This window comes from Acipenser ruthenus, chromosome 2 (assembly GCF_902713425.1).
Source record: "Acipenser ruthenus chromosome 2, fAciRut3.2 maternal haplotype, whole genome shotgun sequence".
In the NCBI taxonomy this organism is placed as follows: domain Eukaryota; kingdom Metazoa; phylum Chordata; class Actinopteri; order Acipenseriformes; family Acipenseridae; genus Acipenser; species Acipenser ruthenus.
The window spans coordinates 7006224-7029114 of NC_081190.1; the positions used below are offsets into that span (position 1 = coordinate 7006224).

Consider the following 22891-nt stretch of genomic DNA (forward strand, 5'->3'; position numbering starts at 1 on the left):
TGTCCTCCCGTCCTGGTCTGGGTTATGTGTCCTCTGGTCCTGGTCTGGGTTATGTGTCCTCTGGTCCTGGTCTGGGTTATGTGTCGTCTGGTCCTGGTCTGGGTTATGTGTCCTCTGGTCCTGGTCTGGGTTATGTGTCCTCTGGTCCTGGTCTGGGTTATGTGTCCTCTGGTTCTGGTTTGGGTTATGTGTCCTCTGGTCCTGGTCTGGGTTATGTGTCCTCTGGTCCTGGTTTGGGTTATGTGTCCTCTGGTCCTGGTCTGGGTTATGTGTCGTCTGGTCCTGGTTTGGGTTATGTGTCCTCTGGTCCTGGTCTGGGTTATGTGTCGTCTGGTCCTGGTCTGGGTTATGTGTCCTCCCGTCCTGGTTTGGGTTATGTGTCCTCTGGTCCTGGTCTGGGTTATGTGTCGTCTGGTCCTGGTCTGGGTTATGTGTCCTCTGGTCCTGGTTTGGGTTATGTGTCCTCTGGTCCTGGTCTGGGTTATGTGTCGTCTGGTCCTGGTTTGGGTTATGTGTCCTCTGGTCCTGGTCTGGGTTATGTGTCGTCTGGTCCTGGTCTGGGTTATGTGTCCTCCCGTCCTGGTTTGGGTTATGTGTCCTCTGGTCCTGGTCTGGGTTATGTGTCCTCTGGTCCTGGTTTGGGTTATGTGTCCTCTGGTCCTGGTCTGGGTTATGTGTCCTCTGGTCCTGGTCTGGGTTATGTGTCGTCTGGTCCTGGTCTGGGTTATGTGTCCTCTGGTCCTGGTCTGGGTTATGTGTCCTCTGGTCCTGGTTTGGGTTATGTGTCCTCCCGTCCTGGTCTGGGTTATGTGTCCTCTGGTCCTGGTCTGGGTTATGTGTCGTCTGGTCCTGGTCTGGGTTATGTGTCCTCTGGTCCTGGTCTGGGTTATGTGTCCTCTGGTCCTGGTCTGGGTTATGTGTCCTCTGGTCCTGGTCTGGGTTATGTGTCCTCTGGTCCTGGTCTGGGTTATGTGTCGTCTGGTCCTGGTCTGGGTTATGTGTCGTCTGGTCCTGGTCTGGGTTATGTGTCCTCCCGTCCTGGTTTGGGTTATGTGTCCTCCCGTCCTGGTTTGGGTTATGTGTCCTCTGGTCCTGGTCTGGGTTATGTTTGTGAACTCCTTTTGACTTCAATCAAGTCCCCCCCTTAATCCTTCTTTCTTCCAGGCTCAATAGATTCAGTTCCAGATTGTTTACATTTTTCACTATATTCTAGTAATAGATTTAATGCGATGTTGGTATAGTGGAATTTAGTAATTGCTTGTTGATCAATGAATCTTTAAAAGCTGTCATTAACACAGTGATAGCCAGAAACAACAAACAGCAATTTAATACATTAACCTGAAATACTGCCATAAAACACCAAACAAATATAGTCTGTGCGATGACCAGGGGTCCTAGAAATCGGTTTGCTGCAGAATAACACTCATTTTCTATGCAGTTGGAGAATTTTTTGTTTTACACTTGGGGCAGGGCAAAAAACATGCAAGGCTTTTTTTAGTTGTTATATAGCCAAAGCAATGCATTTATCATATATAATCATCAACACAGGCAATTCTGCTTTAAATTTACATAAACATACTTGTTTAATAAAACTGCTTCCGGTCAAGGTTGAATGAGGCACATTGTTGTTACTGAACAAGCTGTTAAAGATGCTGAAAATGATCAGGTCAATGAGTTTGGCAATAGCCATCCACATGACAAAGACTAATTTGGAGATAAACTAATATGAATGCTATTTTGGGGGTTTTATTATTACTACACTACAATTACTATTACGTATTTGTATTTGTGTTCAAAGTAAAATGGTAATCTTGTTTATATTATTGAATTGATGGTACTGGTGAGCTTGCAACTTCCTTAGAATTTAAAAGTGTACCAATAAATACTTCCTATGTTAACCGTTATTCAATAGTACTGCTTGCGTATCTTATGTGACGGGGGGGGGGTCCTTTTTATCTGAGAATCTTGTTCTTTTTATTGCGGAAAACTAGGATCTCTGGTGATGACTGATGAAATCGAAATGTACTGTGAAAGCTGCTTAAGGAGAAAGAAAAATAAATCAATAAATCAGTAAATAGCCATGCTACTCTTCCAGATGTATGATTACTTCACTTTCATTATTCGACACGGCCACAGGATACTCTTCCATCTGTAAACTACACAAGCAGGCGGGTATGTACTGCGTTGCACCAGCATGCCATTCATTTGTTTCCCTGCAAACACTGCTGCTGGTACTAATTATAACCTGAAATGCAAAGGTACTGCTGGAGTTACACACAGTGCCACCAGAGCATTTCACTTACCACAGAGTCCTTCCGTAGTTTCTCAAAGCAAAGATCACCGCCTCCTTTCCTCCCGTGGGCTGCAGCAACTGAACAGCCCTAAATAAATCAGAAACAAGGTATTTTTCTGAGCTCCAATGAGCTTAAGTATGTTTTTGTGTTTAGGAGATACAAGTTACTGAATCTCATTAACAAATGCCCAATGCACAGGTTTATCAAGTCATGCTGTATTAATGGCTCAAAGATCTTAGCCAATCACCGGTCAGTAACACTGCAGTAATAATGATGTCACCTCTGGGGTGCACTGCAATAATAATGATGTTCCCTCTGGGGTGCACTGCAGTAATAATGATGTCACCTCTGGGGTGCACTGCAGTAATAATGATGTCACCTCTGGGGTGCACTGCAGTAATAATGATGTCACCTCTGGGGTGCACTGCAGTAATAATGATGTCACCTCTGGGGTGCACTGCAGTAATAATGATGTCACCTCTGGGGTGCACTGTAGTAATAATGATCTTACCTCTGGTAGGCCTCCACAGCCTGCTTTTTTAAATGCAGGTGCTCGTTCAGGTACCCCAGCATGGTGAAAGCGGCTGCATCTGTGCGGATTCTCTCTGCAAATTTACAGGTACGGTTACATGTATTTTAACAACATGGCAAATGAAGACAGTACCAGAGTGAAACTGTATTTTCAATGTCAGTGTTGTGGTACATTGACATCATGTATGTATCTAGTACACCTACTGCATGAACCAGATATATTATTGGTACTATTTATCTTAGACCAAAACTCATCCCCTCCTATAAAAGGGATACTTTTTAGCTACATTTTCTTAATTTTACTTCTTCCTTGTTTAATATCTTATTTTCATTTTTTTGTTTCTACTTCGAATCCCTTTTTTTACCATGCTTACTAACAATTCCAGTAGAAATAGGAGATAGAAAGTGATTTTGTATAAAAAATGTCGAGTTTTTCCAACGATCCAAGCAGAATCAGCAACAGAGAATTACAAAAAACACAGGTTAGAAATGATATATTCTGAAAATGTAGATGATATAATGTAGCCCTTTAAATACAGTATTTAATAGATATTTTGTAGCAAAGTTCAGTAATAAACCCCTCTGAATCTGCGGAGGGTATGTAGAAGAGACCATGTCATTTTCATGGCTTGCTGTATTTGAAAGTACCTGTGTATTTGCTCAAAGCAACCTGAGCAGCAGTAATAGCATTCATCTGCACAATGTTGTAGAGATAAAGCTCTGAATTCCTGTTTGTTTTATCAAGCAGCGTGGAGCACACCCAGTGGGCATAACCTTTCACACCTTCAGTCTGGAAAGTAAAAAAAAATAAAAATAAACAAAGATTACTGGATTATTTGAACATTAGAAGAGCAACAGCTAGAGGGATCAATGACAAGTGGTAAGATAAACATCACCCTCGCTAGATCTCCTTCGGTCACTGCAGACTGGAAAGAATTGCACCATGTTTCCTAGCAGTCATACACTATAATGCATATTTGTTATTTCAAAGTCTTTGCAGGGCAAAGTAGAAGATTAAAAAAAAAAAAATTCTAAAAAAAACTTGTATATATATATTTTTTAAATGACTGAATGGTATATGGAAAACCATAGGAGATAAACATTGATCCTGTACCATTTAGTTGATCTACCACATTTTGATCTAACACATAGGTTCCTTATACTTACATGGATGCTAAGCTCTGTGGTGTGCCTGAACAGATCCATTGTTTCATAGCTGCCAACCGCCTCTGCAATAAGGGCCTGTGTAAAGAGAAACACAACATGAAGACATGACTCACCCTGCACTCCAAAGGGTAGTGCCCTTACTAGAGCCTCTGGGGTCTCTAAACATTTCTTAAACACATTACTTGGAGTCAGTGATCGAGAATAATGTTCTTTGCATGTTTTCACATTCTGCATGTTTAATGTACTGCCACATACACGTGTGTCTCCCCCCCCCCAAAGATTCCAATCACCTCAATGACTGATATTAAAGAATGTCCTAAGCAATTAGATAATAGATTGTAGATTGTAGATTGATAGATTGTAGATTGATAGATTGTAATCCCCCCTCCATTTCAGCGCTTGTGTATGTCCTTGTGTAAAACCACACGCACCTGACCGATCCAGCAGTTAACATACGAAGGCTCCAGAGACTGGGCTACCTTAAAGGCTTCATGAGCGAGCTGGAAAACAACAACAACACAGGCTCAGTCAGTAGAGCATTTAATAAGTCAAGCCGACTAGACGGTTTGCAAATGCCTTCATCAGTTGCAATGTGCCATATGGTAGTGAAGTAACTTGTACCCATTGTAAAAGCACAGAGAGGTATGGTAAAGCATATTGAAAAAGCATGGCAAACCTCTGGTAAATGCATAGTATAACCATTGGAAAAGTGCAAAAATACTGTGGTAAACATTTATAAGGATTTCTTTTAGGCTGAGCTGTGACTTTAAACGTGAATCTCTAATATGCTCTAAAACTTTGAATACTTACTTCAATATTTTCATTCTTGAGATATAAACTGCCTAGGTTTGTCCAAGCTGATACATTCTGAAAAAAGGAACAACAACAAAGTGTGTCAGTACCGTACATCTCCCTGCCATGGGGCTACATTACACATGACAGGTTTCACTAGATAAAGGTAATGTTGGTAACTCAGGCATAAGCAACTTGTGTCTTCAGGAGCAACACCACAAGAAAAATGTATGCAATGTTTATGGTTGGTTTTCCTAGTTTCCAGAACATGATACAGTATAAAAATTAAAATTAAAATCTGTATTAGAATAATGTCCCCCATTAATAAGTACCAGTAATGGAAATTTCAATTAAATACAAAACAAGTTTATTTTAAAAGAATCAGTCAAAAAGACACACCTCAAAACCTTTAAGAGGAAAGAAGTTATGTCCATTGCTTTAGTTCTTCATGCAAACAGTCTTTTACATGGGCCAATCCAGGTATTCTACTCATTTTCAATCTTTGGGGACTAACATTGTATGTGCGACATACAGGAATCTAATCTATTGAAATTAACACTAAAGTAGATTTCATCAGCCCCTTCTGTATTTTTACAATACTCACGTTTGCTTCAGCCTGTATCGATTTGATGAATGAGTGTTGGGCAAGAGCCAGGTTTTCAATACCTGGAGATATAAAATACAGTTTAAATCTTCTAAACGAACCACAGTGATTGGATAACTTTAATAACCAAGCTCAGCAACACCACCGGTCTCCATATTGATATGCAGATGTTTATGTTCGTTGCTTTGCTTTTTAATGCATGTCTGGGATATGCACCTCTCTCAGGGACAAAACCTAAACACTGTCACTTCCTGTAACAATGGTCAACCTCACTTCCATGGTTTGACCTCACTTCCTTAACCCCATGATAAGGGTGACCTGGGATACAGGAAGTGCCAAAATAAATATACAATGTGGTTCTTAATAAATATTAATTTACAAGAACAGATAGTCAGCCCAACTGGGGACCAGTGAATGACAGAGGGCAAACTGATATAATTCTTTCAGTCATTACTGTGGACCTCAGCATCACTAGAACACCTAGTTCATGACAACAGAAACATGTTTTTTATTTACTCCATACTCAAGTATCTACTTTCAAAGATTCTGTATTCCATGACATTCACGTACAATCAACAATGCAAGCCTTTTTGCACATGTTCTGTGTGGCAGCTAAGAGAGTTTTAAGGCATTCATCTGTCACCTTGTCTTTCAGAACTATAATTCAATGATCATCAGCAGAAGCCATATTCCATGTTTTTTTTATATTGAAGATCAATTTACTTGTATTTTAATACTTCAGTTTTGTACCTGCAGATACTATGAATCCAATGCTATATACATAAAGGTTGCTTTTACATCACTGCCTGTGCTGTAGGTTCAGTTTAACTCCAGACTTGCCACACATTAAGGGCTAGCTATCTGATCTTTAGCTTTGTATTTTAAAAGGGGCTCCTGTAGTCATTCTTTAATGCTAAAAAGAGGACTTTTTAAAATCTTGTTTGGCATTCTTTAAACCAAATGCAGCATCTAAACCGAAACAGTAACCCCCAAAAATGCACTACAGATTTATGCAGCACTTTGACAATTTTTAAGTGACACCCATTGACTTTCAAGCAAACATACTTTTCCCAAAGAAATACTTGCCTTTACACAGAGCAACCACTCCAAGCACATTCCAGTACAAAAGATTCCTACTGTCCAGCATCACTGCTTTTCTGAGACACTATGGAGCAATAAAATAAAAATAAATAAACAGGTGTTGGTGATTTAAAATTTCCACAAAACATTTTGCATTGATTTGCAGATACAGGAACTAAAAGCTACTGTAAGAAGTGGGGAATAAAAAGCACAAGAAATCAGTGAAATGGGGAGCACAGGAACACATGACTGTAATTACAGAATTAGAGAACAAGTCAATAAATATGAAGTACTTCCTCTGTACAGTACATACATGTTGAAATGTGAGAGTAGGACATAGATTCAGACAGGTTTCTTCACATACCCCCTGATTCTGATGCTCTCAACAGCTTGTGGAAACAATGTCGAACTACATTTTAACACAATTGCATAAGCCGTTCTGTAGATAGTACAAATACATACGTACAGTACATGTAACATAAGTACATACGCAAAAACAGACAGACGCGCCTTCCCAGATTCTGATTCTCGATAGCTGGTAGAAATCACTTTCTCAGCATGTGTTGACCGTGCATGATTTAGCAGGTGTGAATAATGTAAAAAGGACAGGTGCAATCAGGAAGTGCTTCACAGTTCACCTGTAAAGATTTCTCCAGTAGCTCAGGGGTTTCGTTCTCCTTCCCTTCTGACATGAGATGCTGTGCCTGACGGTAATAGTTTATTCCAAGGTCACACCAGAGATTAGCAGATTCTGGCATAAGTTTCAGAGCTCGGCCATAGCACCTGTTAAATTAATAAATTAATAAATACAATTATTAATTAATAATTAACTAAAACAAAAAAAAACAGCAAAGGAGGACTCTTAACAGTCCCAACAGGAAACTGTAAAATCTACACTTAGTTGATTGATAGGCCAGACAATAGGTGCTTGGTTGCCTGTCAAACACCATTGACGTTTCACAAGAAACAGTCTTAAAAATGTTGACTCTGGGGTTTGTCAATTTGGAGAGTACGCTTTGCTGCACTTTCACCCCCAACCTTCTCTCCAGAATACTTTGTACTGTAAATGTCAAATCAGTGCCTTCCTGTCTGTACCTTGCAGCCCTACACACTAATAACAGCTTTGCTCTGTTTTAATAAGTGGGGATCTGCAGACCACAATTAGACCAAGCGGAATGAAGATGACTAGAGGCCACCTCTTCATAAAAAAATCATCCTGTCAATTTATTTGAAATTGCACATAAATCTGTCCTTTAGAAGAACATGTCTGTATTTCTTCCTCCGAAAGCAGACTTGCTTACTCTTGAAATACCAGTCAGAATTGACCAGTCCAGTATTGAATTTGCTCAATTTCCTTTCCTGCTTTCATTTATTAAACAAATGCAAAATAAACATAAACCAGTACTGTCAGCTGTCAATAATGTGGTAGTAAAATGGTTAATTTGTGCTAGACAAATGGAATTCCAGTGAAGAAATCAGAGAAAACAGCTACGTACCAACTGTAAAGACAGTACAGTGTGCGGCCCATATCATTCATATGGCCAAAGGTCAAGTAAACGTTGCAGTGAAACAATTAATATTTACTTGACAACACTGGTAATCTTCAATAACAGTGGCTGGGTTTACATGCACGTGAAAATCAACTCTACAGTCATTACTGTGTGACTACATCGTGAAACAGCAAAAGAACATCCTTTGGTTAGCGTGACTTTAAGGGCAGGGTCAATCGCTTTCTCACAACACAAATAGCTGTAAAAACCCATGTAAACCGGAACAGGAATCATGCTTGTGTCTCATAAGATTTCAGCAGTCAAGATCCTGTTTAACTGGCGGAGTCTCACGTTATTCCTCAGCAAAGCCGTACCAAACCACACACACACACAGACAATAAAGAACGGAAAAGACGCTGCAAATGTAAACCTCTCATATAGCCTATTATTAATGTTTGTATAAATGCATGTTGTTTAGCACAACTAAGCAAACTTTTAGCTTCATATTAGTAGTAGTAGTAGTAGTAGTAGTAGTAGTAGTAGTAGTAGTAGTAGTCTTTCTATAACTGTTTTAAGATGTCCCAGGAACAACTGAGCTCCACCTCTTCTTACACCGCACAGAATTGGAATGAATTGTTAGCATCAATTGGCGTATGTGCAATAAGTAATGGATATAGTTAACAAACATAAATGTACTGTATCACTTGAAATTAAGACTTTTGTTTGAATGTTTATAATATTACAAGGCATCCACGTTTCATTATAAATGTGTGTGTGTGTTAAGCGGATTCTGCGCCTGACACTTCTACCGCAGCTGCAGACCAGCAGTCTCTGGCTTCTCGGAGCAGAGGCAGGGTATAGGGACCGGCAGATGTGTACAGGAACATTAGCAACAGGTGTACAGGAAGCTCAGCCTGGCACTCCGCCTATAGAACTGCCAGTGCATAAAGCTGCTCAGGAACCTCGTATGTATTTTTACATATATTCATATAGACCTAAAGATCATACCGTTTTTATTGTAGTGTAACCCCCCATGTTCCCACATTTTCCACATTCCACTACTTTAAATAAATAAAACATTTAGATGTTACGCATAACTATTTTTTAAGTAGTAAAACTTGTACTTGGTAGAAGTTTTATTTTATATACTTTTATGTGTTTGTGTGTGTCTGTGTGTGTGCTGGAAAGGTAACAAGACACAAGTAATGCGTGATAATTCGGAATGTGCGCGACAACAAGTTAATTATTTTCTCTTGTTCATTTTTTTTAATCTTCATGGCAACTCATGAAGCTCTCCTCACGATATTCAGAGTTGTTCTTTTCCTAATTACTAGGCAGCCACGGACATTTAAATATCCCCTCCCCTAAATTACTATGACTTGAGTAATCTGCATTGGTACGGGTGACTTTTTTTCCTAAATCAGAACAGCTATGGCAAAAACATTGTGAGGAAAACTGTCATGACTTGTCCATGTAAATGCCGTCATTGAAAATATGAAGTTCAAATGGTGGCCAAATAACAATGAAAATTAGCTTCAGCAGAAAACTGTCCAAAAGGGACACTGAGAGCAATTAGATTTGGATTTGTTCTCAACCTTTCAACTTGGGAACCCCACCCCAACAATTACAACACCTCTGCTAAAGCCTGTCATAACAGTACTGGTCCTATTTTATAGAATCTACCCCTCACTTACCAGAACTTAGTGTGGGCCGATTTGAAATAAATAAAATGCATTAGCCATACCAACAACGTTCTTATGCTACAATGTCAGTCACCATGTGAAAAGATAAATGTACACAGCTAGAAGAAGAAAAAAAAGAAGGTTTGTACTGTATACGGCTGTTACCCTTACTGTTCTGTACTTAACAAAATAATTAAATAAAAACATTACGGGCAGCAGTGTGGAGTAGTGGTTAGGGCTCTGGACTCTTGACCGGAGGGTTGTGGGTTCAATCCCCAGTGGGGGGACACTGCTGTTGTACCCTTGAGCAAGGTACTTTACCTAGATTGCTCCAGTAAAAACCCAACTGTATAAATGGGTAATTGTATGTGAAATAATGTATAATGTGATATCTTGTAACAATTGTAAGTCGCCCTGGATAAGGGCGTCTGCTAAGAAATAAATAATAATAATAATAATAATAATAATACTACACACAGGGTCCTGATAACAAAACTTTTAGTTTTGAGCTCACCGTCCTCCTAGGCTCAGGACTTCAAACTTGTTCAAGGTCTGTTTTTGGCTGGTTGGGTTCCGCTGACTAAGAGGGCCCCAAACGGTGACATTTCCTCTGGAGGGGGATACGGTGTGTACTGTGGTGCAGGCGTCACCAAGCAGCTTCCACAGACAGGACAGGTCTGGACGGTGCTGGACAGCTCTGTAACAAAACACACAAGAACCCTTAACAGAGCTCATGACTAAGAGCCTAAGACTGTAGTGCTCAAGCTGCAGGAGACATCTAAATAGAGTCTCCTTCAACTTGCGCTCCACAAGATCACTTACCTGAAAAGGGACTCGATGGCTTGTTCCAGATAGTCCACAGCTCTTCCATCCAGATAATCTTTAAGTGCTCTTCGGGCCATGGAAAGATAGCACTCGCCTAGACCTGCAGAAAATTTAAATTAAAAAAAGATGTGCTAAGAAATTGTAAGTGCACCACTTGTAAGTTTCCGTGGTAATGGAAGAATTGCAATTTAATTTTCCTTCCATCAAAGAAAATATTCGAGAGTACTTTAGATATGCCTAGTAACAGACCCAGAGGAGGAATATAATGAGATCTAAGATAGTATGAGGAAAGGTCACCTTAAATGGAACTTACTCTTATGTAAATGTATACCGCAACATGTGTTGTTGCAATGTAAAGACATTTTAAGAAACTGGGTTTAGAGAAACTACTCTACTTACTGTACAATCATATTTTAGCTACAGAGATTAAACTCTAGGTGACATTTAGGTACTTGCCTTTCTGGCACCGTAGTATGGAACAGATTCATCAAGATCTTCACATTTACAAGTTTCACTATTGAAAAATCATTATTACAAAACTAGTAAACAGCTTACCTTCAGAGTTGCTCATTAAAGTAAGTAACGAAAGCCTTGCTAGCAGACACCACCAGATTAATAAATATACTCTATTTCTGATGTGCAGGTTATTTTCAGAGCTTGGTGGCAATTATTGATTAAATCTCTATTAATGATGCTCTAGCCTTAAAATCAACATCATTAATCATGTATTACTGTTTCTGCCTATATATCTATGTCTAATTAAGTCACCGGCATGTTTTACTTTTGGGTCTGTATAAGCAAGACTGAACAAGGTGATATTTCTACTTGGCCAGAATAAAAAAGACCACAAGGGGTGTGCACCAGTAATTCCTTCCCCCGAAACAGTGAGTTTATTAGCTATTGGCCATTGCAAATCTTTAACAAACTCACTGTTTGTTGCAATCTCTTAATTGTGTTCCCTACCTTTTAGTGCAGGGACATAGTCATCTCTCTTCTGGATAGTCTGCATGTACTCAGTGACAGCCTCTTTGTATTTGCCCAGGATTTGCTTGATGGCTGCTATCTGGAAGATGCTGTAAATGGATTCTGGATTCAGTTCGTTTGCTTTGGTGAAAGCCTTCAGAGCTGCGGTGAACCCTCTTCTATTCAGGTAGGCCTCTCCCAGACACTCCCAGCAGATCGAATCCTTTGGGTCAGCCCTCAGAGCAGCTTGCAAACTGGAAGAAATAGAGACGTTGGAAGAGGTAGGAGTTTTCATAACATGGGAACAGGTGGAGGAAATAAACAATCTTCCACAGGGATCGTGTAGAAAAATACTAAGCCAGTTTAAAACTCACTTCCCTCTCGGAATAGTGCAAAATGTGTGCAGATTTTTATTTTTTGTATTGTTACTTAGTGTATTATTTCACTAAATGGACACCAAGCAGTCAGATTCCAGTGTAACACCAGGTAGGACTATGGGAGCTCTCTTACTAAATGGACACCAAGCAGTCAGATTCCAGTGTAACACCAGGTAGGACTATGGGAGCTCTTACTCAGCGATTGCCTGGGAATGCTGGTTCATCTTCAGGTTGTACAGACCCCGCCTCAGCCAAGCCCACTTTGCTGTCCCTGCACTTGCCTGCTCCGTCACTGTTCTCAGGATAGCCAGGGCAGACTCCTTCGAAAGAAAGAACCACAATGCAAGAATCAGTATAATTGTCATGCACCATATTTATTAACCCTTTCTGGCCTGTTTGTTGCCACCTCCTCTGCACCACGCACTGTTACAAGATCCATTATAAACTCTTACTATGCTGCTGTCCTATAGGATATTGCTATATGAGGAGTGCCAAGTCGGGGATCTTTCTCCATGTCATATTTTCATGCTCTGTGCTACGTCTTTTACTTCATTCATTCTCCCTGATCTTTATCTCTATTTTTGACCTTGGGTAGTGTTGTCATTAATTCCTGAAATTTGCAAGGGGCCAATCATCCTGCAAAAAGAGCACAGTGCTCAGATTATCTTTTAAGAAAGAAGGTTGGCATTGCATTTTTGCAGGAAGCTCATTTGGTTTCAAGTGATGTTGCTCATTTTTAAAATAAACAACATTACAAGGTAATTGCGTAAGTATCCTGTAATATTTTGTGGTTTGTGAAGTCCACAGAGTTCCAAAATATATTAATCTCGGACCACGCCCGTGTCATGCTCTTTTAATTTTTCATTCTTTTGGAAAGATCTACGACTCGGCTACACTTAGCCACTGCTAATACAATGGAATCATGGGATACTGCTGCCGATAAAGAGGAACAGTTTGAGTAACATCAAGTGCATATTATGGCATTTTCCCCTAGGATAACTTTCATTCAATTGAGGTATATTCTTTATTTGATATTTTAGTTTTAATCGTTTATTGTATCTTGTTGTAATATTATTGTTTTTGTCTTGATATTATGTTGTATCTCTAAATTGTTTTTGTATTGTGTTTCAATAGCATACGACCTAGGTGAAATGTCGGTCCATTTTTCAACAGCAAATTAGCCATGGGTTTTCCCTGATGCTCTGTACTTTTATCCATAGAAGAATGTATTATCTATTGTTTAGTAGTACATTTATTTTTTTCTTGAGAAGGCCCAGTTCCTCATTTAAACATTACTGTTTAGTTTACAAAAAAAAACTAAAACATGGCAGCCTTATTGTTCCTGGTATTTTCTGAAGTAAACCCCTCACTCTCGTAGAGCCAGACTGCAGGTAAGCTTTACTGTTCCTGGTATTTTCAGAAGTAAACCCCTCACTCTCGTAGAGCCAGACTGCAGGTAAGCTTTACTGTTCCTGGTATTTTCTGAAGTAAACCCCTCACTCTCGTAGAGCCAGACTGCAGGTAGGCTTTACTGTTCCTGGTATTTTCTGAAGTAAACCCCTCACTCTCGTAGAGCCGGCTGCAGGTAAGCTTTACTGTTCCTGGTATTTTAGCAGTGTGGAGTAGTGGTCAGGGCTCTGGACTCTTGACCGGAGGGTCATGGGTTCAATCCCAGGTGGGAGACACTGCTGCTGTACCCTTGAGCAAGGTACTTTACCTAGATTGCTCCAGTAAAAAAAAAAAAACTGTATAAATGGGTAATTGTATGTAAAAAATAATGTGATATCTTGTAACAACTGTAAGTCACCCTGGATAAGGGCATCAGCTAAGAAAATAAATAAATAATAATAATAATAATAATAATTTTCTGAAGTAAACCCCTCACTCTCGTAGAGCTGGCTGCAGGTAAGCCATACTGTTCCTGGTATTTTCAGAAGTAAACGCCTCACTCCCTTAGAGCCGGACTGCAGGTATAATTACCATGTCTCCCAGTTCCATGCTGAGATCTACGGCCGCGGCTCCAGACTCTGCATCATTCCTGTCCAGGTCAAAGGCTTTCTTGTAGCAGCCTCGGGCTCGGCCCTTGTCCTGGACAATGTCTCTATAGTAGTGACCCAGGTAGCGGAACACTGCCCCTAGGTACGCATCCAGCTTGGCTGCCTGAAAAACAAAAGGACCAGTGTTCTGTTTTTTATTTTAATGCTAACAAGGATTTTTTAAAAAGTCAGTATTTACGATTAGACAATAAAACAAAGTGAACCAAACAGGAACGAAGGTACGGGAATATCAGAATGATCTATCTAATTAACTAAGTCATTCTTCCTGTTGTTTATATTCACCCTTTTCTGTTTCAGTCATCACGTCCTAGAGACTTCTGAAACCCATGTTTAAAGAACCTCCGAGTACACTGGATCACCAGAGTGCCACTATCAACCTGTCCCAAAATAACACTCTCTCTAGCAGATGTAAGAAAAGCATCCGTAAGAAATACTACGTAGAACAAGAGTGGTATGTCTTACATCAACAACGGGTGTTGCTGGGGTACGTGTTAATGGTAACTGATGTACCACAGGGATGTGATAACCGAAACAGAAAATGAAACAAAATTAATCTAAACAAGAACTCTTTATTTAGGATGACTCTTTTCACACCCATACCAAGTTTCTCTTTAGAAGAACCTTTAAGTGTGTAAATCTTAGTCCAATAAAAGCAATCATGTTGTTTGTTGGAAAACATGGAACAAGTATTGAATAGCAGTTTACTACGCATGAGGAATGACGGCTGTATTCATGTTATTTTTCTGAAAAGTGATTTAACATTGGATAGAAAAAACTGTTAGTTCCAAAAATGCAAGCACTGCTGTGATAGATGAAGGCTGCAATATGGTAGAGAAGTTAAGATTATTTTGTGTCAAAGCAAATGGCTGGCCAGCAGCACACGGCTGTACAAACAAGTCCTTTGATCTCCAGCCCTGACATGAAAGAAGTTTGCCCTTCGGGAGTCCACTGGGGTATAAAACTAGTTAACAGGTTTTTGCTTAGAAAATACAGCTGGTTTATGACGGGGTCATAAAGCTAGTTTTCAAGGGGACCGAAGAGCCAGGCTCTAAGACTTCAGAGAGATCCAAAAAGAGATAATACTGGGATCAAAGGGTCTTAGGCAAATCGGAGAGATAGGAACAAGGAAGATGACAAAAACCAGATGTATGGACCTTTGTGACACCAGGGTCTGAAGAAAGCACTGAGTTCAGAGATCTTCACGCTAGATCACACACACACACACACACACACACACTCACACAAAATGGAATATATGGCAACAGGATAATGAGTTGTACCTTTTCTATTGGTTAAGTGTCAGAGAAAGAGGAGGAGAGAGACACCTATGCAGAAGGGTATTTAATGTCATGCAACAATTGTAAGAACGAGTATTCTGTTTGTCCTGTACCTGGGACCAGGCTCCCTGCATATTTCAATAAACCTAACAACTGACTGAAGAAAAGGACTCTGTGCAGTTTCTTGAATCTACTTACTCACCATCCTTTTTTTAAGTTACATCATTGTTTATATACAATTATGCTAAACACAGGATACACCAGCACTGGTGAAACGTACATTACAATCTGTCAGCAGTGGTTACCACAAGTAACAGACTGTATAAAACGAATCCAGGAAATCAATGCACTAGTTTAAATAGTGATTATTTTGACAATTACGTGGCAGTAAACTCAGAGGAAACCTAGCATAACAGTTTACTTCACTGGCGAGCCCTGCAAACACCTCTCTCTGGAGCAGTCAGTTACACAATCTCACCTTGAGTAGATGGGTATGCGCTTTGGTCTTGTCTCTCCTGGTCTCTTCTCCCATGTGCCAGTAAACCAGTCCGAGGCAGTAGTAATACTCCCCCGAGGTAGGATTTGCTTCAATTGCTTTCTGGAAACTTCAGAGACAATAATGACTAAACTTTTAAATGTGTTTTGATTTATTTTAATTGTCTATCTTTGTGGGTTTTCACACCCCTGGGTTAAACACTACTGGGTAATTCCAAGTCAAGTGTTACCACTTTCAGGAAAATGATGGCAAACCCAGGCGGAGATGAAAGCATGCAAGGTGGCTGGGCTCTGTCCCAGTGGTTCTGAGAACATGCCCTCTAATAGTCTGGGGTTTGGGAGACCAAATCAAGCTTCCCTACCTCTGTTCTGCCCGGACATAGTCTTCCTGGGTGATGTGAATATGGCCCCTGAGAGCGTGTGCCTCTGGCTGATTTGGGTGGGAAGTCAGAAGATCAGTGGCCACCTGCAATGTAGATCATTATACATGTTAGTGCATTCACGTATCATAGTGGTGATAAGCAATTACGAGTAGTTCTCTCATTAAGCCACTTTGGTATATGGCAGTGGAGTGTTAATTAGGGACATAGCCCTGGTGTTCTGTGGAGGCTCAACTGGAGATCAGAATCCAAGGTGGTCTAATGATGTTCCATAAGCCATGCTGCTATGCATTCTACACAAATGTGATAGACACAAATTACTTACCTGGAGTGCTTGGTCAATCAGCCCCCTCTGTAAATAAACACTACCCTTTAAAGCAAGCAGCTCAGGGTCATCATCTGTGTCCGACAGCTGGAAAACATTGAAACAGGAAAAGACCATGTAAAAAGCGCATACGATACTAAATAAAACAGTTATTTGGAATAACAATAGATACCTGTCTTCTAAGCAAAGGATACAGCGAGTCTATGCAGTGACACAAAATCATATCCTTAGATCTGGCATAATTGTTTGGTTCTACTTTGGATCAAGTTTGTCCACTATTGACCCTTCTGTATGTTGATGCTGGTAGAGAACCAACAACCTCACTGCTTTCACCTTGTCTCACTCTCAGGGGTATTTATATTAGTAAGCATCAACACCATCAAGTGCACCGCTATGCACTGCCAGCAAAAAGGAAACTTGAGTCACAGCAGCAGATCATTTTATGCCTCTGGCTCACATTTCTATAAAGACACTCTGGGGTGATGGATCCATATGTTGTATATGTCCATGGCAGGCAACTAAAACTAAAACCAAATAAACATATATTTGAACAACTGTAATAAAGGACAAAGAACAATCACAAAATGGTCAGGGGCAGTTTAAAAAAAATAAAAAATTAATTTGAATCAACTTGCTTATGTTCTATTTATAATATTTTAAATAATCTACTGGTATCCAAAGCAAATGCCAGACTGGAGACACTTTTCCGAAATAAATGAATACTGACCTAGATAACTGGCCTTGTCTTTGGAATGGAATGCCACAACAGTTAATGATATAGTCATGGTATAATGTCCAAGACTCGTACCAGCTTCCTATTTCAGAGGTTATGGATTTCCAGGACACGTGGGAATCCTAAACTCTACCTGATCAAGGGTGTCCATTGCCTCCTCGGCACAACTGGCTCCACTGCTTCCCACTAACGCTTTGGTTTTCAATCTGAGAAGCAGCTTTGTCCACTGGACCTCTCCTTCACTGAGTTTCAGAGCTGTGGGGAAAAAAACAGAGCTTCAGCTTCATGAATAGGAATTCTTAGGAATATTTAGTTTATACCGATAGGATCACATTGCAAGACCCTCCCCAAAACTTGATTATCTCAAATCTCGCGACAATGTGTGAAGACCTAAATGAACCAGCAGCTTCAGGACCCATCAAAGGCTTTAGAAATAGTGATCAAAGTAAATACTCAAAATAAATAAACCTGCAGCCTTTGTGCTTAATACAGTTCAGCTTTATACAGCATCAACTGGCCAGTAGATACTGGCAGAACTAAAACTTTTAAGTTCAACCAAGTTGTCTACCTTAAAAACTCTGGATTTGGATCTAAACTAACCCTGAAATCTCAAAGTCTATAGCCTATTGAGATCAACTCTAACATAACAACAAGCTTCTTGTTTAGTTCTATGTGCAGAGTATATTTTACTCCATTGCTTTACAGAAAAATGGACAGATTAATTGGTAAAAATAGATACATTACCTTTCTTACACGAAACAATGCACTCTTCATAGCTGTGCATTTTCAGCTGTGTCTGTGCCAAGTGATACCAGGCTTGTATACTGGAACCTGTTTGCTTAAGTCCTGGTAAAAAAGAAGAAGAAACATGTACAAGCTTTTTCATGGGTAACACACGGACAGAACTAGCTTAACTTTTAGTCAGTGCCTATCAGAGATGGCAGATTGTATTTAATTATATCCTGATGTAACTATCACTGACACTGTTATCTGCTCCGTTATTGAATCGTATTTTGTCATACTTGTACTTGCTAGAACCAAAGTCATTGTATTTGTATCTTGCTCTTAATTGTATTATTACTTGTACTGTGATTCTTGAAATGTATTTTTGTTTACGACTGTAAGTCGCCCTGGATAAGGGCGTCTGCTAATAAATAAATAATAATAATAATTATACAATGCTGTTGGTTTTAGACCCTCACACTGCTCATCTGTCTGTGTTTGAAAGCCTGCTTATCATAATGTTATTTGGATGGCTCATAAATCAAATTGGATATTTATGTATAATCCTATATTTTCCCCATGAGACATGATGAAAGCTAGACATTATTCAAACCCCACATTTCTTCAGAACCATCGGCTCCAGCTAATTACCCTGAGTAAGGTTGTCCGCAGCCTCTTGGTATTTCTTGTCCTGAAAGGCTTTGATCCCCAGTCCGATGTGGCCCGGCCCGCTCACAGAGTCCATCTCCAGCAGCTTTGAGAAATACTGGACGGCTTCTCCACTGCAGCAGCCTGACCAAATTGAATATTTTGTTCAATTTACATTTGGTACCCTTTCAGTTTTACTGTACTGAACAAGGTTTCAAAAGCCTTTTTTAATAGCATTAGCAGGATTATCACTGGCCACTTTGTTGTCATTGAAATATCTGAATATTCCATTAAAACTACAAAAATACACCTTCTACAGAATAAATAGGGGGCAGTGATAATAGTGCTGGTGCTAATAGGTAATAAAGCACAAGCATGCATTTTCTCTATGACAACAGGAGTAAGAGCATTGCACATAAGGCCAGTTTGGATAATATACGTGTTAGTACTGGTAACCAATGATTAACTATAGATTTATTTATCATAATGTAAATTAAACCTGAACAGTATGCATATATAGACTAATAAAAACAAAGGTGTCATGGCAGTTGTGACACAGTAATAACAATGGTAAAGGACCTTCGTCCCCCCCATCAACATAAAAAGCCCACATATCCCTGAATTTTGTGCATTTGATCAATGTACACTAATTGGCTCCTGATGGCACAGGGGAAGAGAGAACATGAATTTCACTTGGCTTACAAATTGGACAGCAATTCTACAGAACCAGCTATTTTGTATCTGAAAGTATGACTAACTGCAGATGTATACCAAATAAATGAATGTCTTTGCAGCTGTTTCATAATACTGTTCAAACAGTAACTCATCTTAGTTGCCAAGATACTGATGAACAGCGCTTTCTAAACAAATGATTTGCAGTATCACTTAGTGTATGTCAAGTTGTAGAAAGATCTCTAGCTTATGATCTACTGCATTGAAACCCTCTGCCATTGAACATGCTTTCCTGCTTCTTCTACTGAGCCCTACTGATGAAGTATTACTACAATTATTAGAAGAAAAATGATAAAAATAGCACAAACAAAATCGTAGTTGCATGCATAGATAGATATAGATAGATAAATAGATAGAGATAGACAGATAGATAGATAGATAGATACACAAACACACGCACGAGTGTTAGTTTTATAATCCCTGCTACTTTCAGAAACATAAAATATTGGATACATGGGACTGTGGGACCCGTCAAGGTAAACAAAAGGTGCTTCTTTGATGCCAACATTTTACCTGTTAGAACCCTGAGAAAGGTTGGATAAAGTGGGGCCATTTATTGGTGAAATAGTCAGGAGAACCTGCCTCAATACTGGAAAAATGAAGCCGTCTTTTATTAAAAAACCTACCTGTCTGTATAAAGTGCATACAGAGGACCTCTAGAGGAAACGTTAAAGCAGGATACAAAGACAGCATTGATTCACAAGCATCTTTCATCTTCACCTCTTCATGTGGCAGCTAGTTGAACAAAGGAAATGGTAAGGCACGCGACACTCCCCAAGCACGTGCAATCCAAACCCATCTGTGGAAGATCTTAAATGTAACGTAAAGCTTGGTGCCATTACCATCAATGACTCTCTTTGCTCATCATTTACACCAAGTCTTTATGGAACATTCCTCTAGCTGCCTCCCAAGATCTTCCATGTTTATTTAAAAAAAATGATCAGCTGTTCGGGTATGTAACTACTGTACTGCATCCTTAACATGGGAGCTAAAAGAGAGGCCCCTTCATCCAAGCTAGTCAGAGTTACATTTACCACTCAGGTCAGAACATTTCCCCAGGCACGGGAAATCTTTTGGTGCTTTTCTTGTATTTTATTTTTATACTTTAAAATGTGTAACTTTATTTAAAAAATGCCACACTTCTATCTACACTGCTGTATTTAAAATATCTCTCAGAACTACATTTCCCATCATCCTTCTGCTCACATGTGTAACAGATGGATTCACCAGTGAGCAGAAGGATGATGGGAAATGTAGTTCTGAGAGGTCCATGCGGGTACATGGGAAGTCATCTTGAGGAAGGGAATGCAATTTTAAAGTTTAAAAAAGTGGTCAAAATGTAAAAAAAAAAAACAAACAAAAAAAACAATTTAAAACAACACACACCTTACGTAAACAGTTGTAGCAACACATGGGCACATGTAACACAATAAAATAAAAAGGTCCTTATGTACCCTTTAATGCCCCTTGAAACACCATAAAATGCACTAAATAAAAGTGTAGTGTACAATCCACACACACAAAAAAATAAAAAAATGTAAATAAGCTTCCTTATTTCCTTCAAAAATCAATCTCAGCTCTTATCAAACGGTACAGTGTGGAACAAAACATGTTAAAATAAGGCACAGTACATCAATGATTACTGCTAACAAACTTACCGGTATATAAACTAATAAACCATACTTTGTTCAAGCAACTCAACAGCAAGTGTCCTTGCATTTGATGATGTACAATAGCCTAAAAGAACAGACACAATTGCTGTTCTTATTGCATTATTCTGCACTCAAGAGCTTACAGATCATTGTTACTGTATATTGGCATGTAGTGTAGGGTCTGTTATGCAAATGCACTTTTAAGCATAGCACTCAGAAGAACAACGTCTTCATCTAATACAGCAGTCAGAATAGATCTTCAGATTCTATTGATCCTTTCTTAGGAGGGCCAGTGTGTATAGAATTGTTATGTCACTACCATGTCACTGCGCAGGCTACAGATTGATGAGAGCTCTAGCATACAATGAATGCTGTGCGGCTCCTACTACAGCCGGATGACGGAGGCAGAAAGGTCAGCTTACTTTTGATAAACATTTAATGTATTCGGTGGAAAGCCTTTGATGGTCTTCTCCTGGAAGCTTGCCTGCAGAACTCATGGCATTTTCGAAAGCGGTGATCAACTGAAACCAACAAAAAGTTAAGATTGTTAATTAATACAACAACAAAAAAACATTTTCTTTTTATTGTGAACAAAAATAACACATCCCAGGGGGCATATTGTTCCATCTCTGATGAAATATTAATAGAGCCAGTGATTAATACATTTCTACTAGACAAAACCTGGTGTGATTTTGAAACTTTGAGGTTCTACTGTAGTTTATTCTGCTCTACGCTACTCAGAGACCCCCTACCGTCCTACCAGTAGACAGCAGGGTACTCACAAGCTGCTGTGTCTCATTGTCCTGATCCTCCTGGCTGTCTGCCAGCAGCTGGACCATCCGCTTCCACAGCTGGTGAAGCTCCTCATTCCCCGCCTCTTCCTGTTTTACTGAGATCAGTTTATACCAGCTTCTTGCCACCTGTAAAAACAAAGGGCCTTTACCAGTCCCATGGCTTAAAGGACTTAAAGCTCCTAAAGCTAATATATTAATCAATGTATTATAACCATTCATATATTGAAATGCAGCTACACATACAGTAAGCATGTGACTCTTACGAGAAAAAACAGTTGGAAGTTTGGATGGAAATATTAAACTCCAGAAATAAAAGTGGGTAGAAAGTAAAGAACTAACATCCAGGTGTCTCCTGCCCTGGTGGTAAATGTAAAGTACTAACCTCCAGGTGTCTCCTCTCCTGGTGGAGAATGTAAAGTTCTAACATCCAGGTGTCTCCTGCCCTGGTGGTAAATGTAAAGTACTAACCTCCAGGTGTCTCCTCTCCTGGTGGTAAATGTAAAGTACTAACATCCAAGTGTCTTCTCTCCTGGTGGTAAATGTATGGTACTAAGCTCCAGGTGTCTCCTCTCCTGGTGGTAAATGTAAAGTACTAACCTCCAGGTGTCTCCTCTCCTGGTGGTAAATGTAAAGTACTAACCTCCAGGTGTCTCCTCTCCTGGTGGTAAATGTAAAGTACTAACCTCCAGGTGTCTCCTCTCCTGGTGGAGAATGTAAAGTACTAACCTCCAGGTGTCTCCTCTCCTGGTGGTAAATGTAAAGTACTAACCTCCAGGTGTCTCCTCTCCTGGTGGTAAATGTAAAGTACTAACCTCCAGGTGTCTCCTCTCCTGGTGGTAAATGTCCACCAGTTTCCTGCACACCTCGTACCACTTTTCCCTGTCGGAACTGAAAGCACATAAAAAAACCACAAGAAAAGGATCATGCAATCGTGTGTTACTACCAGTGTTACACCTTTACAACATACTGTAGATTTTATGTATTTTATAACTCTTTCAACACAGAGTAACTTTTTAGAAAGACTAGACTAGGATAACCTAATTACATTAAGTAGCTTGCACTGAAAAAAATGGGCAATAATATGCATAATAAAAATGGGCAATGATATGTATAATAATATAGATTAATTTACAAATCTGCTGTTTTGAATGGAGTTATTATTCTGCTTGCGCAGTTTGCTCAAGAGTTGGAACACCATGGGGATAAACGACCCTCTCATTGCATCCACTGACTGATACACCTAGTACTGAGGCAGAGAGAGAGGGAGGTT

At 39.7% G+C, this 22891-nt stretch overlaps 1 protein-coding gene across 5 annotated transcripts in view; it reads right to left on the reverse strand.

The window, feature by feature from the left end:
* Positions 1-22891, reverse strand: part of LOC117404091 (superkiller complex protein 3-like) — a 54909-nt gene that overhangs the window by 18101 nt on the left and 13917 nt on the right. For 3 of the 5 annotated variants that reach the window (XM_058987604.1, XM_058987590.1, XM_058987598.1), the window contains 24 exons: positions 22434-22509; positions 21610-21747; positions 21250-21348; positions 19802-19910; positions 18447-18587; positions 17817-17918; positions 17206-17327; positions 16340-16426; positions 15997-16100; positions 15618-15744; positions 13786-13965; positions 12001-12125; positions 11429-11682; positions 10463-10565; positions 10155-10337; positions 7107-7251; positions 6475-6553; positions 5389-5450; positions 4803-4859; positions 4424-4492; positions 3993-4067; positions 3474-3615; positions 2806-2899; positions 2304-2381 (listed from right to left, as the gene is read on the reverse strand). In XM_058987604.1, coding sequence (XP_058843587.1) covers positions 2304-2381; positions 2806-2899; positions 3474-3615; positions 3993-4067; positions 4424-4492; positions 4803-4859; positions 5389-5450; positions 6475-6553; positions 7107-7251; positions 10155-10337; positions 10463-10565; positions 11429-11682; positions 12001-12125; positions 13786-13965; positions 15618-15744; positions 15997-16100; positions 16340-16426; positions 17206-17327; positions 17817-17918; positions 18447-18587; positions 19802-19910; positions 21250-21348; positions 21610-21747; positions 22434-22509 — 2751 coding nt within the window. The other 2 variants (XM_058987606.1, XM_034928421.2) reach the window with 2 other exon arrangements.